This window comes from Diplotaxodon limnothrissa, linkage group LG19 (genome assembly GCF_057381915.1).
Source record: "Diplotaxodon limnothrissa isolate DT_005_m linkage group LG19, D_limnothrissa_male_GT1.1, whole genome shotgun sequence".
NCBI classification, from domain to species: Eukaryota; Metazoa; Chordata; class Actinopteri; order Cichliformes; family Cichlidae; genus Diplotaxodon; species Diplotaxodon limnothrissa.
In genome coordinates, this window is record NC_140614.1 from 23,728,106 (window position 1) to 23,744,080 (window position 15,975).

The 15,975-nt window shown below is 40.3% G+C and overlaps 2 protein-coding genes across 3 annotated transcripts; both read right to left on the minus strand.

Annotated features, from left to right (window-relative positions):
• Positions 1-2,584: 2,584 nt before the first annotated feature.
• On the minus strand, positions 2,585-13,214 carry LOC146612246 (microtubule-associated protein 1S-like). 2 transcript variants are annotated; one of them, XM_085342776.1, is made up of 11 exons: positions 13,052-13,214; positions 11,694-11,789; positions 10,328-10,410; positions 8,219-8,356; positions 7,006-7,516; positions 6,816-6,902; positions 5,431-6,544; positions 4,053-5,382; positions 3,380-3,521; positions 3,036-3,253; positions 2,585-2,837 (listed from the first exon to the last, which is right to left on the minus strand). In XM_085342776.1, the coding sequence occupies exons 1-11, from the start codon at positions 13,212-13,214 to the stop codon at positions 2,682-2,684; spliced, it is 4,038 nt and encodes a 1,345-aa protein (XP_085198902.1). In that variant the 3' UTR covers positions 2,585-2,681. The 2 variants fall into 2 exon arrangements, with proteins under 2 accessions (XP_085198902.1, XP_085198901.1); XM_085342775.1 differs by having other exon boundaries at positions 4,053-6,544.
• A 672-nt stretch (positions 13,215-13,886) lies between these two features.
• Positions 13,887-14,604, minus strand: LOC146612247 (cocaine- and amphetamine-regulated transcript protein-like). The gene is made up of 3 exons (XM_085343025.1): positions 14,455-14,604; positions 14,201-14,281; positions 13,887-13,994 (listed from the first exon to the last, which is right to left on the minus strand). Exons 1-3 carry the CDS (start codon positions 14,602-14,604, stop codon positions 13,887-13,889), a joined length of 339 nt encoding a protein of 112 aa, XP_085199151.1.
• Between the last annotated feature and the right edge of the window lie 1,371 nt (positions 14,605-15,975).

The window sequence follows — 15,975 nt, forward strand, 5'->3', positions numbered from 1 at the left end:
CTCTAAAAAACAACCTTGTAGGTTTACCCCTTCCCCAATAACAACCTCAGTCGTGATTCCCTGTCCTGTTTTGTTCCTGAAAGACAAGTCAGTGAAAACCAAATTCATTTTTAAACTCGCTGACTTTTATGGCAACATATAGCAAAATCAGCAGAAATAAGAAACAGACTGCCTATACGAAAAGTGACCACACCGTACATTTACTGACTTAATCCAGGGGTTGTTACTATGTAATAAGATACTTTGGTTGATCTTGTGTTATGCAGTATGCTAAATTACAGTTCTTTGTCTCTTTTAATCAAAATTTTATAATCCTAAGTATGTAACACCATCCAAAGCATTTCCAGAAATATAAAATTAATTAAAATGTAGCTACAATAAGCAAAAGTGGGTAATTTGTTCTATTGTGTTGTAAGATTATGATAATTTGATTCAACATCCACAGGGCAACTCTCAGCAGACCTTTGAATGGTGATGCACATTCTTTATTCATACATTGCTCACTGCCCTACAACCCACACATTTGACATTGTTATTGTATGTTCTTACAGACAATTACAAAGTGACACTTTCCCATTGCTCACAACACCTTGCTCTGCCCTGTCTCCCACAGTGCTTTGCTCTCTTGCTTCATGAATATCATGAATGAACAACAACATACAGTACATTTTTTATACATGCAGGACACATACACATAGTTACAATTCACTTGCAGGTTCAAGTAGTCAATCGTTTAAAACCTCAAACTGGCGCCATTTTGCAGAAAAAAGGCAGTCATGAGTTGTTATAAATTAGCACTGGACATCATTGTAACATTATTGGGATGAGTGACGAGAAATAAATCATTTTTTTCTCAAGTATAATAAGAACTTATGACTAGTTTTTATAGCGTCTTTAAACAATTGGAAAAAAAACGTGGATTTAAAAAGCAAAATGGGTTGTTGTGTCTTTGTGATCATTTGCTTTGGTATTAATCAAACTCTGCATTCCACATGCACATTCATGTGACAGGAACAGAGAGCACTGATGATTTCTTACACATCCCTCCATGGATTCGTGGATATCTAGTCTGGGCTCAAGTAAAAGAAGGACCTGTCACTGTGACTACACCAGTTTTTATGATGTGCAGACGCAATAAAAAATCAACACTTACTATTGAGAGACTGCACTGACGGTACTTTGGACACATTTCCTTGTACTTTGCACTTCCCTTGCAATTTCTTTGGCCTTTTGTAACGTCTGTGCAATTGATTTAATTAGTTAAGAATTTTTTTTTTCAAGAACAATTTCCTTGAGGGTAGAGCTGCATTTAAATATTTACCTTCAAAAGTGATAAATTGCGCATTTCTGTGTAGCCAGATTGGATTTAATGTCTCAGTTATAATAATTATAATCTAGATATGCATTGAATATGTTCTTTATTTTCCCTTTGTTTTGTTTTGGCTTTTTTAAAACTATTTTCAAAATGAACAAGAAATAAAAATTTTAAATGAAAAGAATTTTGTCACTATATTAAACAAAGTGCCCTGTGTACTGTAGTCTACTTTATTAAAACTGTTCAGTATTAGGATGGAGTGGGGGGTTGGGTGCTTTCCACCTTTGGGATGTCTTCACTGTTTAAATACAATCTGATTGTTAAGTAATTCTTATTTACACTCTGGCAAGCCTCTCTACAACAGACCGTGTGATCATATCCACAATCCAAATACATATTAACAAGTCTGAGCCTCACACGCTTATGATCATAAGCATTTTAACTGATTACAATTGCAGGACTAATATTAATATCACGATTGCTGTAATGCTGTTAAATTTAATCTGGTACTCTAATCCCTTCTGGCAGATTTGCACACTCATTTTCAGTAATCTCAGAGTCAGTAATTGTCATTTTCAGTATTTCTGAGAGTCTGTTTGCTCAGCACAGTTGACACTGCCACCAATGTGGCGTAATACTTTTTTAAAGCAGTTAAAACACAAGCGCAGCAAACATCACATGTACTTACAGTGCTCAGAACAAAATGCTTTACCACTCAATATGAATATTTGTTGTTGGACTCTCATTGAGAAATGAATGATCAAATAAGTCTAATTAAAAGAAAAATAAACAAATGCACGGCTTTCATAATTAATAGTTTGCACACTTTCACCAGTTGCATGTAATATGGATAAATGTTGTTAGAAAGCTGTTAATGCTAAAAGCAGCAAAACGGGCCCAGGTACACAGCACAAACTACGATCACGTTTCAGTGCAAGCCTACACAAAGTGCCATTGACCCCGTGTATATTATTTTCAGTAATCTACAGCATCAGCTTTCATGTAAATCTACATTTATGCAGGCTGACATGCTTCTCTTGCAGCCAGTATGACCTCCTCTCCTGTTTTGCATAGGGTCATGGGTCAGTGAAGTCATGCATTACCCCCGGAGGGAAGAGATCTAAGGGCCCCTCGGTGCAACAACACCCTAAAGGAAGTGTTATACCAGGAAGAGTGAGGCAAAAGCCTCATATCGTTATCTACTCAGTCGTGAACGTGCAGAAAGAGTTGCACTTTTTTCCGTAATATTTGTTTCTAACTTCCTATTCTGTCACTCCATCAGTCCTCAAGCTCTCTACCTTAATGTCACAGTTTAATTTAGCCCAGGTCCACCTTCCATCCTCCAGGCTGCAGATCCTAGTTTGTCTCAGAACTCTATTTTGCAGGCGGGGAAAGTTTCATCCTGCATGGCAACGGTGCTGTTAGATCCCAGGACAGTGATTCCTAGTTCACGCTGTTTGTCCAAGGTCTGCTGGTACCACTCCTGCATCGACACCGATTCGAAGGTAGGGATCACTGTTACCTGGAGAAATACAAAAGGCCGCCTTTAGCCATTCAGTAATAGCTGATGATTTTAGCATTTGGAGGGATCTACAGAGTGTGGTTTGGGATTCAGTAACAGCCCAATTTTCATGGAAATGATCTCTGTGATTGCATTTTACATTTTCTCATTTTGGGGGAAAAAACACTTACATAATAATCTACTGTATAATGTTTCTACCTGCATAGAGTCTGGCCATGATATCTTTCCATCCAGCAGAGCATCCAGGGTTTGCCTCATTAGTTCCTCCCGCTCCGGGCTGTCACCGCTGATGATGTAGCAAGAAGAGCGAACACACTTGAAGAAGTCCACACTCACTGTGGGAGAGGAGGCTCCAGAGGGGGTATAAGCCAGGTCCACATACACACTGACTTCCCCAGCAGAGGTAGCCTTAGAGCCTGTGGCCGAAAGGAGAGGAGAAATTACAGCCTAATAGCGCTCATACCGAGACACAACACTTAAATGTTGAAGTTGCCCTTAAATTACGCAGGGCAAGAGAAAAAATCCCACTTCACAGCTCATACCTGGACTGGACGAGGATTTTGCTGGTGCTGATCGAGTGCTGGTGGAGGGGGTACGAGCTAAAGAGACGCTTCCTTTTGTGACTCCACTTTGGCTCCCTGTCCTGCTTTTCCCTGAGCCTGATTTTTGGGAGGCCTCAATGACCTGATCACAAAAAAGATCAAATGTAATACAAAGTTCAGTGGTAGATTTTGTTTAAATAGATTATGATTTAGACAATTTTATGGCCCAAATTTTTAAAGTAATAATTAGGTTACGCTTTACAAATAAAAATAACATGAGTCAAAAGGTCCACTTTGAGTATTTTGATGGGTTTTATGAAGTAACAGAAAACATTTTGTATCATATCAAAATGTCAGATATGTTGAAGCAGCCATTCATATAATAATCATTTTTACTCTTATAAAATAAAGACACAGGCTTTAACCTGTGGCCAAAACCAGTTGCGCTGATAGTATAATTAATCTTTCATATATTTTCATAAATCACATATTTTGCCTTCAATCTAGCAGACGAGATAAATTCAGTAATTACTCGGACCTCTTTGTGTGACAACACAACAAAATAATTCAACCTGTCTTCAGCTTAGAAATACCACAATCCACCTGAAGCCACAATAAAGCTCATACATGATCTTAACACAGGCATGTGTTTCTGCTCACGAGACAAACTCACCCCTGCAAGTTTTTTTCCTCGCATGCCCGTGGCTTTTGCTCTCTTGCCATGAACATCTGAGTCAAACTGGGGAACTGGCATGGAGGCGTCAGGATGTGGAGGCAGAGGTGGACTGTCCCTGAGAGGTGCTGGAAGAGGGTCTGGCGGCAGAGCCTGATGGGTTAGGATGTTTTGTGGAGAATTAGAAGGCTCGCTACATGACTCATCCTCATCCGAGTCCAGAGCTCCGTCAGCAGTGGTGGACGGGCAGTCCTCAGTGCAGACAGGGGCGTTTGAGTCACTGGGTGACGTGTCCTTGGTGTTGTTATTGTTGTTGCCGTGATGATGCGGAGTAAAGGCTCCTCTGGAGGCCTCGCTGGTGCCTGAGCCGGAGTCGGGCTGTTTAAAATGTTTAAACTCACAGGGAGAAACCAAACACAGGTCTACATCATGACCTGAAGCCTCGAAATGAAGTGTGCTGGGAGCCAAAGGTCGTGCTGCCTCTGAACTCTGACCTAAAGATTTGAGAGGCTTCTTCATTTGTAAGGACATTCCTGCATAGTGGCTGCCATTGGAGTGAGAGTGATAAACGCTGTCATCGCCCTCTCTCTGGCTCCCAGTGGTTGGTCCCTGCTCAAAGGACATGGACAATGATTCATCTACCTCTGTGGACTGAGGTGAGCTCACCTCTGCTGGCATGGAGTGTGTAGTGGTGGTGGCAACAGAGGGAGACGGGTCTGAAGAAACTTCCTTAAGTGTCCCCAAAGGAAGAAAACTTAAATGCTTCTCTCTGGGATGTGTGGGGTTCTCTGGAGTGCTTTTAGGATGGCATAGCTGCCCCTCACTTTGCCTGGATGACCCATTTGGCTGGTTAACATCAGCAGAATCTAGGCTACCCTGGGCTTGTAGCCGGCTAAGAGCAGACCTGTTGCACCAAACATCGTCTGGGGACAAACAGTAAGGAGTGTGGCCTGCGCTGTTGGGCCGTGAGTCGGGGGACGCTGGTTCTACGGTCTCCTCGTCGGGGCTGACAGGAGCCTGGTTCTCTGGAGAGGATCGCGAGGGTGGACTATATTTCAAAGCCCCATCAAGAAGCGTGTACTCAGTTGGAGTTAAGTCTAACTGGACTGTACGCTCATTCTTTGGTGCCTTGTTCAAAGGAGATGGAAATCCTACAACCTTTGCAGGTTTTGTAGCATTTCCAGGCTGGTCTACAAGGCTTTTCTGCAAGTCTGTATCAGCTCTCTCACCACTTCCAGGCATATGTTGCACTCCATTATCACCACTCCCTCCACTACCTGCTGCTTTTTCTACTGATCTGTCAGCTGTTTCATTACAAGTGTCTTCTTGGCTCAGGCCTCCTAGGCTCTTTTCATTTTCTGGATCACTGCTTTTCTGCTTATCTACCGTTTCCACCTGTGCCTCTTCTCGTTCGATTTCCTCCCTCAGCTTAAGAAAATCAGCTGTCATATCTTCAGGGGTAGACATTTTGGAGCCACAGGGATTTTCCTCGGGGTCCATTTTTTTATTTTCCTGCTCAGTAACAGTGCACTCTGGATCAAGGATTTCTGGCACAGCTCTAGTGTCAGATTTGGCTGAGTCATTATTTGGCAGTGCACTGTTGACATGCAGCTTCTTGCTATCATTTGCTTCCTTTCCTGGTAGCTTTTTTGCTTTCTTCTCTCCTATTTTAGAGTCATTCTTTGCTTCTTTTTTGAGCTTCATTTTATTTTCGTTCTTTAATTTGGAGGGAACACCATCCTTCTTGCTCTGACTGTTCTTTCTAGCTATGCTCCCTTCTTTGTTGTCAGTCTTCTCCTCTTTTTTCCCATCCTTTCCTCCTCCTTTTTTGGAAGTATTCTTCTCTGCTGCTTTATCCTTTATGCCTGTCTCTTTTATTTTGGTTTTATCAGTCTCCATCATGCCAGTTCCATTTAATGCTTTTCCTTTTTCCTTTGAAGACACATCCTTACCATCTCCACGCTCTTTCCTTTGTTTGTGTGTTCCCTCCTTTCCTTGTGACTTGACACTGTCCTGGCTCTCTGTCCTCTTGGTCTTTTTCTCTTCTCCTAGTTTCTCTAAGTCTCCCATTGTCACTGTGGGTTTCTGGAGAAAGGCCAGCCCCTTTAGCTTTTCCAGCCCCTGCAGCAGCTTTGCCTGTGGGGTAATGCCAGGGAAAAGCACCCTGACCACCTTCTCTTGAGGACACGCTGGATGCCACACAAGCAGAGCACACACAGAGGTGAGGGCGGTGAGAGGGAGAGTTTGGGATTTAGATGCTGATGATACTCCATCGGGCCAATTTTGCATGAATGTCTGGTATTCCTGGTTGTTTTTGCCTGGGTTTAGTATGTATAAATCCAGCTGTCCCACTCCCATCTTTTGGAAAAGGGTTAAGGGCTCAAAGGGGACTCCTTGCGGTCGAAACATTGGTTGCGGTCTGATGTCTAAATTCTTTAACAGCTGTAGGGTTAGAGCAGCCTGCTGGGTGCTCTTCAGTACATTGTCCACACCTGACAGGAGAATAATGATAACTTGTATAACCAATCAGTCATATCATTGTTTTTAGCAGTTAAAAATGTCATGAGATAACATGCACAAGTAGATGTTGTTGGTGCTTGAACATTACACTGATTGCTCAGTGCAAAACAAAACAGAAAGTAAATAAATGAACAAATGATATTAATATAAATGCATTTATCAGAAAAATGATTGATAGCTGATATTAACAGTTTGGTTATTTTTTCAATTTTTACTCTATTGTTGTTTTATTGCAGCACTCACAGGGCTGTTGTTCCACCTGCAACCTGCTGGGGGCATTAAAGAACACAACCCCAAGCTCTGGAGAGATGAGCTTCTTACACGAGTCCTCTGTGGAGCAGTATAAAGAAAGAAAGAGAGCCACAATGTGTTATTTCAGAAAATGAAACAAATAAAGAGAGCATAATTTACTCATTATCCCCTGTTATGCTACCTATGACGTCAGTTCTCAGCTCCTGCTCAGCCACCTTCCTCTCCAGGAAGGAGACGACACCAGGGAGGTTCTCTGTCCCGACATGCGTCAACAAAACAGCATCAACTCTGTCGAGGTGGCGGACCAGCTTCCAGAAGCAGGCCTGAGAGTCCGAGCCTCCGTCCACCAGCACCGTAAACCCGTTAACGGCAAAGAAGGCACAATCACCACGGCCAGCAGGGAATACGTAACAGCAGGGGCGGGACAGCTTGAGGAAACCCACAGTGGTAGGAGGCGGCAGCAGGTCAAAGGGGGAAGAAGGACAAATGGTGCAAGAGATGAGTGACGTGAATTTCCCCAGAGCTTCCATCGCAGGCAGCACCTCTGGGGGATTGATGCAGAGACTGAAAGGACCTTGCAGGGGCTGGTTTTCCACAAGAGTCTTTCTCCACTGGCCAATGTTGGGACAACTGAGGGTCAGATGGATCCTGCTGGGTGGAAGTGAGGAGGCAGAGCTCTCCTGGTCAAAAGACTGAAGAGAGACAAGTTCCCAGCATTATATATACAATTTTTAATTTTATCCTTCACAATTTACAGTAAAGTCGCTCAAAGCTATATCTTAGTCATGTCAGTGGATAGCGCCTCACATTTATTAAACAGGCAAATTTATGGGATGGTCATTTTAAATGCTGATCATATTATGTGATTATGATTTTTATAAAAAATGAGAAGATACTAAATACTGGTTGGGATCTTTATAAACTCTCAATATCAGGATCATCCTCAATAATACATTACAGCCCCGTTTTTAAAGTATCATTTGGATGTTAGGTCAAACTTCACTGTTGTGAGAACTTGATGTTTACCCTTCACTGCAAATTTTAAGAGTTTTGCACTATTTATTAAAAGATCATTTTTCAAGACCACAGTCCAGGAACTCTTAACAATTTTCTGACCCTGAAACTGAAAGAATGATCAGTAATATGAGAAGATAATCATTAGTCACTGCTCTGAATTAAGCCTGGATTTGTAGGTGGTAATAAAGGTTTACTTTAAAACTGTACTATTGTTACATGTATAATTTTAAAACCTCTGTGTGTGCTTGAAAACATGATGCTTGTTTTTAAGCGTGTACTCTTAACATATTCTGATATGTTCCGGTCATTTGGGCTTCAAGGTGTGGCAAGTTTGTGCATTCAGAATTATAATTGCAACTTTGTGGTTAGGTGTATACCTGTTCTGTTAAGATTTGTTTCAGTTGGTATGGTGAAAACAGTCCTCTGTTAAAAAGCACGTCTCCGCTTTCCTCCTCACTCAGGCCAGCCAAGATCAGCAGCTTATGAGCCGATTCTCTGGACAGGAACGCAAACACCTGACCAGGGAACAGAAATGGAAAAAAATCAGGCCTAATCGAAAGTCAACAGAAAAGCAGTGAAGATAAATGTAAAAATATAGATGGAGAAAAATCAAAGAATAGTAAACAGTACTGTGAAAATGCATGAAATACTCTTAGGCAGGCTTTCTTGTAATTTCTTTAAGAAATGTTCTGCAAGTATCTTGAAAGAAATTCAAATCACCTGGTTAGTGCAAAAAAAAAAACCAAAAACCAGTATTTTATGAATATCAAGTTGTCTTAACTTTGGTATTATTTGTAGGTTTGACTAAAGAAATTGGAACAAATGTTGTGTTTTATAACAGACTGCTAGTAATGAAGTGCCTGAAGATACAATTTAAAATAGGCTCTTTTCTATATTGTCTGTTATGTATTTACACCAAACCGGTTCATGTCTTGAATTAGGTGTTGTTTTATGCTTGAATGATTCATAAATCAGCATTAAATAGCTTAAAAAGATCTTCTGAAATGCTCAGGTACAAGGATGGACCAAAAATGAGTGAAAAGGCAATGTCAATGTCAAAAAGACAAACTGTATAAGAGCTTCAGAAATCCTGGAGAACTATTGCTCAAGACTACTTTTTTTTTTAAACTATAAGACAGTTTGGTTCCTTGGAAGCAAATTATAAAGAAATGAAGGGTCTCTCAAGACATTTGCACAGCTCTGTACATCAAATGTCACACATGTCACAAAGATGTCACACCCTTGTTTAGCTGTTTTGTGATTACATTCCAGGATTACTCCATAACAAAGTAAATGAGTAGCTACAGGCCTCATTTTTACCATGCAAAAAAATGTGTATATTGAGTATAGACCAATCAGCCACCACATTTAAAACGCTGATAGTGTTTATCACTGATCATCTAAATGCAGCGCAATGTTGTGAATTGAAATCTTGGATTTGAATTTGTTGCCACTTTGAATTCTTTGTACTTTTTTTAACTTTATGCACAATCTACTACATGGTTATTTTTATTTTTGGAGTCTTGCGTTTAGGTCACAATCGTGCAAAAACATAACAAAGGTAACATGTCTGTGCCCCGATATGACAGAGCTGTTATATTAGGTTAGGTTCCTCTGAAGGCACATGCATAACTGCACAATGGTCTTCATCAGTGTGCAGTTATGACTTCGGTCAGTTTGAAATTTAGAGCAAAACGTAAATGCACCGCAAAAAATATTCAACAGATTTTCAGAAATGCAGTATATTATCATAATAGCCAGGTATTTCTCAATATGATGGAGAGGCAAACTTTTGTGCATGGAAGAAAATGTAATTGATTGAGCCCCAACATCCCCTCTCTGGTCTGTGTTAGGCCAGAAATAGTCAATAACAGCCACGGCCAGACAGCCGGGGAAATGTTCCAAAACCAGTGAACTGCCACATGGCCCTTTTATCTACTGACTGGTGTGCAAACGTGTTGGACTGTCTGTGCTTCCACATGACAAATTGTGTGCTAATTGGATTCTGGCAGTGATGATTTGAGTTAATTGTGTTTTAGAGCATGCCGGTGCTTTTGATATGAACACGAGGTGACATACGAGGTTAGCGTTTTTCACAGAAAGCTCAACAAATCTGGATCCCACGTAAAAACAGGGGAATAGTGTTTAAAGTTTGGGGGAAGAGGGTGAGTGTTTTGGTATATTGCACCTTGCTTTGAGATGTTGCCTATTATACATATTATACTACATACAGTAGCCCAGTTATAGTGTGGAAGTATTTGAGATAATAATGTTGTAATTTTGCATAGTTATTCAAGGCATCTACAGCCTAATGAAAATAATGTACATGTATAAATTCCTGTTGCACCTGCTTAAACATAGTGATGGCAATAAAACAACAATTCATACATTTGGGAAATTATTATATTCAACTTATTTCTGAATAACTGAATCATTTTAACACAGCATCATTTTGTCAGCTGCCACCCGAGGATTTATCCCCTCACCTCTGAATGAACCTGGTCCTGAGATGGACTGATCACCACCTGAGTGTCCAACACTCTGGTACAGTGACGTAGACACTTATGCCCTGAAGAGGCAGAGAGAAAAATAAGAAGAGATATAAAGAGAAGGACAAACAGACAGCCACAGGGATGCAAACAAGAGGGAGATAAGCCGACAGGTCCGAGCATTGAGTGACAGACTGGAAGCAAATAGGAGAAGAGCTCAAAGAGGAGAAAGTGAACTGGGCTAATCGGACGGGTGATTGACTCACTGGGTGAAAAAGAGAAAGTAAGAAAAGTGGAACAGCTGAGTCAGAAGGATTGTCTGAGGAAGAGATGCCAAGTTTCCTCAATCTGAGAAGGACATCCAGTCTGAGAGGCTGGACTGGGTGAACAGCTAAGAATACAGAGGCGTACTTAGCCGACTGGAATTTCATGACCCAAATATGAACAAATGTTTCTCAGTCTTTTTACACAAAGGGAAACAGAAAGGGCTATTTTCCCTACATGACATTTTGCATAATTCAACCAAACATTTAAAATTCTGGGAGAATATGTCTTTTCCTTTCCTTGACAATAATTAGACATATATCTCTGTTTCTGTACACTAAAAAATGAAACTACAAACACCATCTGGCTAACTTAGCTTAGCATAAAGACTGGAAATGGGAAAATGACTAATATTTCTGTAACACATGTAAAAATTAGAAAATAGCATCACATATCACATAGCATGTGAAGGCTGGGAGCAGTGACTTCCTGGAGTCTCCACTGGTGGTTAATGTAAAACCTCAACATGCTGATTCACCACTCTGGTAAATGTGAGGGCTCAGGAGGCAGGATTGTTAGTATTATTAGTATTATAGCAAGATACATAGTTTTGACACTGAATGCAAGTGAGTGCTATTGATTGTTGTCTAACTTTTGGACAAGAAATTAAATAAATGCATGCCTCACACTATTCATTTCTGTAGTCGATCTTATTATGGAAGCTATACTACAGTGCAGGCAACCTCTCTGGATAGACAAATGTCTGCTCTTGACCATTTTCATCACTTCACTTTACACGGATCAGCTGTGACACAACTGTTTAATTCTTTTTGTCTGTCTTTTTTCCTGTGCTCAGCTGTCCTTAATTGCCAACCATACAGAGAGAACGAGAGGTGGCAAAACTTGGCTGCAGGTTTCTATTGTTTTCTGTGTCGTGGGCCCACCCATGCTCAACAATCGCCCTGTCTGGCTGCTTGTCCACTTTCCTTCCTTCCTTCCTTAGTGACCCCAGATTGGCTGAGCTGAAATATTGCCATGGCAATGGGAGTTTCCCCAGTAGGGCCAAAGAGTTTGGCAAGAAAGATGACTTAAATCTTACCTGCACTCTTGAAAGATGCCGTGTGATGGGAGAGGAATTCTTGGAGGTAGAGGTTCAGGTTACAGGATTTTAAGTCCACATCCCATGACCGAATACCTGACAGCAAGAAAGTTAGAGGCTATACTGTCACATGGTGCAATGTGATAAAAGCCTACACATGTCCAAGTATTCGCAAAATATTAAAACTGGCTGTTATAATCGTAGCTATCCCATAGTATATTTTATTTCAATATTTAATGCATTCAACCAAATCTGCTCTCTCTTTTTAACATAGTACAACGAGTATCATTGTATCTTGCAATCTGTCATATAAACACGATAAAGAGTCTGTAGCATTTACTTTCAGCTAATTATACACATTAAATACAGAATGTACCATCTTATATTGTACATGTAAATGTATTTTCTGTTTTTAGCTGACAAGTGAGGAGAATTTGAGGTTTTTCTTTGAAACACGTGACAGTCAGCTGAATGTGGTTGGCTTTTAGACTGCTAAAGACACATGATGAAGACTGAAAAACTGGAGGACACTATAGCAGATGATTTTCCCAATCTGTAGGACAAACAGTTGTTAAATTATTATTTTTATGATTAACCGATGAAGAAATTATCTTTAGCTACAGATGTACATTCAAAAAACTGGGCTGTTTGTTCAGTTCATGAAAAGTTGATGACATTTTTGAAGTACATAGCTTTCACCAGAGTGTAATGAAATGTTAATTGGCCCAGTTAGCTACAGTGCAGGAATATGAGTCAGTCTGTTTTTCTATCTGTGTCTGTCCTCGTGGTTTCTCTTCAATTTCCCTATCTATCCTGTTTTACATGAACTGTCTGCTACACATGCTGGCTTCCATAAAATGTCTACAGCTGCAAAACAGCAAAGCAATAAAACATAGACTGTAATGGATCGTTATGAGTACGCACTGTCTGGTCTGCAGCATCCACAATTACAGCTGTGCATAAATGCACAAAGGTTAATGGGACATCGCTTACAAGTGGCTGTGTGTGGACTGAAAATCCCCGGCGCAACATTTCCCTCAAAGCTTGTCCTTACATAACTAAAAACTAAAACTGAGGCGAAAGGCAAAGCACCCACTCCAGACAGCTTTTAATTATAATGTGTCCGGAGGGATGAGGGGGTGATGCTGATGGTGGAGTGTCGCCAGATGACGCATCCTCGGTCAGTACGGTGGGGAAAAATTGCATAAAAAAAACTGCAGTGTGCTCAGTATATCACCGCAAGTGATGATTTGGGCAAGAAGAACTTGCAGGAAGCTGTTTTTTTTTGTAATACAATTGTATAGGAAAAAGCAAAATGGCATACAGCAGCTATTGGACGCGGGCTGAAATAAACCTACCTCGCTCTATCTCCCTGCTGATGTGTTCCGTCTGCCTGAGGCGAGCGGTCCGTCCGATTATGATGAGCAGGGAGTATTTATGGAGGCAAAAGTCGAGGTTTGCGGTAGCGGCGCGCTTCGGCTCCTCCTGGACCTCCCTCTCCAGCACCCGGCTGGACGCCATGTTGGAAAATTGCGCTTCTATGTGATGTCATTGAAAAAGCCTGACAGCGCCTTTTATTACAGGGATGACAGCTGCTGTGCTGGAATTCAGCCGCGCATCAGTGAATGGGCAGGAAGAGGCTGAATTATTGATCACACGTGGCAAAGGGATCAATATCTATTTTTATTAATCGCCGATCCCATTGTAAATTACTTCCATGTATATTTTATAATATCCCATGCAATATTATTACCGCAAAGGTGCAGCAGTAACACTCTACAGACCCTTGAATTCAAGTTCATTTATTGGTATTTTCATCTTACAAATCTATTTATAAACTAACTGTGCGGTATTTCCAACAATCAGGGGAAAAGAAATAAATATAGTAAAATATTATGACCAAAAAAAGTCTTCCACAAGATGCCGCAATGATTAACACAATGATGTGACACAATAATTAACACGGACGAGAGAAATAAAAATTAAAACGACAGACTCACAAAAACTCTTATTCATAACAGTCAATGTTTATAAAGGCAAAAAAAAAGTCACATTCTACAGCATTTTATTTTCTATCACAAATGTATTGAACAGTAGAAGCAGACCTTCCTGTCATTTCTCACATTCATCTTTTTTTATCAGCCCTGAACTCTTTCGTTATTTCTTGTACTTCTGTTATCTTTTTTTTCCTCATCACAAACATTTCAGAACATAGAAGTTACAAGTAGTCCCCCGTGGACAGCTACACAGCGTGCCAATACGCGCGCCTTTACGCACGGCGCACGGCTCCCCTGCGTCACACTGAAAGGGTAACATAAAATTAGTACACTGTAGACAAAACATTGTAAATTTTTTGCGATTTATAGAATTTAAAAATCTTGATTAGATAAAAACAAACGTCTAAAAATCCTCATTTTTTTCTGACTGTTGTAAATTCAGAGAATCTTAAATAAGAAAATGAAATCTAACAGGTTTCGTGCTGTTTTATTTCTCATTTGTCTGCTTACCGAAGGTAACCATCCATGCTTTTTCTCCAAGGGCATCTCTTTGCTCCTCAGCTTCTCCAGAACTTCTTGCAATGCGTCAATCTGCACAGGGGGGGATAAAAAGTCATATTATCAAAAAACGTTTACTATGGACTTTGTTTTTAAGAAAATTGTTGTTCAAATAATTTAAATACCCTAAATACAGAAAAAAAATCAACATCCTTCTTTATACAAATTAAATCGACTTAACCCACATCCCCAACAAAAGCTCTCACCAAGTCTTTCTCTTGTTGAGTTTTCAGGGTGAAATCCAGTGAGCGCGTCTCCAGTGAGGAGTCCTCTGCGCGAACGAGGTACAGGTAGGCGTAGCAGCAGGCGACCGCGAGGAGGAGAGTCCGCGCACTGACCATTGTGTTCAGACACATAAAGGAGGAGTCCTTCTCTTTAGCGGGTGGAGCTCTTTTCCAGTAGACAAACGCTTCTTTGGAGTGTTGAGGATGGATGTCTTTTGTCCACAGAAACTGTCTTTATAGGCTCTTTGCAAGTGCTGCTGACATCAGCCAGTCTTTGAAATATTCATGGAAACTTTGACATGGATGACACTGCTCGGCACCTTTGCATCTTTAACAGGAAGCGATAAGAGAAGATGAAAGCCAAACGTCGATGTGAGACATTAAAATTTGTGAAAGTGATGATGAAACCAAAGAGTAATTAAACTCCTTTATCTAAAACTTTTTATCCCAGTCTTCCAATCAATTTCAGTTAACTGATCCCATTGAATTCCCAACAAATCACATTTTTTTCCACCTGTTTCTGTGGCCTTTTTGGTTAATCACATATCTGACTCACTGATGCGTCACATTGATGTGTCAGAATCAGAGTGAGAAATCAAGTAAAACAGCTAATCTGCATTTTGATTGCACAGTTATCGAAATAATAAAACAACAAAAAAGACAACAACAGAATTGTTTCCAATTTTTGAAAGTGGTGTTTTGCAAAGCCCTGATAATTTCACTGAAAAATACAATTTACTGCGTAAAATGCACAACAAGGAATCCACTGGGGAGATTTTATGACTTGCATTTGACACTATAAATTACAGATTACCAATGAAAAGGTTAGGAATTTACAATATTAGCCTAATGGGATAGCACACTCGTGGCCACAGTTATCTTGATGATAAGGGTCAGTATGTGCAAACAAAATATCTGTTTTGGTGTAATTTAACTTTTTTCTTTCAAGTTTGCTATTGGTGAAGTCTAATAAATGTGCTCTCATTCAGAAAGTAGACCCTAAAAGGGTAGTTCTAAAAATTTAATGCTTCCATCTATACATGGTGTTGTCTCATTTTAATTCAATTCTTTGTCTTTAAAAAATAGTAATAATAGCAGAAACAAAAGTCCTTAATCTTAAAGTCAAACTTTATTCATATCTTATTCTTATTTAACGATCTGCCCTTCTGATGTCACTGCTGTTCTGCAAAGTTTAAATCAGACAGGCTGACCAACACAGAGACCAATATGTAATCAAGATACAATTTCCTTTTGTAGGAATAACCTTAACCCTCCCCTTACCCTCCCAAGAGTAATGGGAATGAATATGTGAGGCTGTCAGGCTTCTGTTTACACACCAAACCATATTACTGACCCCCATATCACTGACAAATCGTTTTACGCCATTTACCATGCTGGTCATGATCCCTTTCACTATGTTGGGGGGAAAAAAAGACAAAGCAGACAGCACCTGAGGGCCCTGTTCAATATATAAAGCTTATATGAGTCATTCAGGTAGAATGG

Bases quoted from the DNA above. Each gene is read 5' to 3' on its own strand.
- LOC146612246 (XM_085342775.1), bottom strand. From the start codon at position 13,214: ATGGCGTCCAGCCGGGTGCTGGAGAGGGAGGTCCAGGAGGAGCCGAAG. The intron at 11,790-13,051 runs GTAGGTTTATTT...TCTTGCTGTCAG, and splicing joins CAGCAGGGAGATAGAGCGAG to GTATTCGGTCATGGGATGTG. The intron at 7,517-8,218 runs GTATACACCTAA...GTCTCTCTTCAG, and splicing joins AACAAATCTTAACAGAACAG to TCTTTTGACCAGGAGAGCTC.
- LOC146612247 (XM_085343025.1), bottom strand. From the start codon at position 14,604: ATGTGTCTGAACACAATGGTCAGTGCGCGGACTCTCCTCCTCGCGGTC. The intron at 14,282-14,454 runs GTGAGAGCTTTT...CCCCCTGTGCAG, and splicing joins CTCAACAAGAGAAAGACTTG to ATTGACGCATTGCAAGAAGT. The intron at 13,995-14,200 runs GTAAGCAGACAA...TTACCCTTTCAG, and splicing joins AGCATGGATGGTTACCTTCG to TGTGACGCAGGGGAGCCGTG.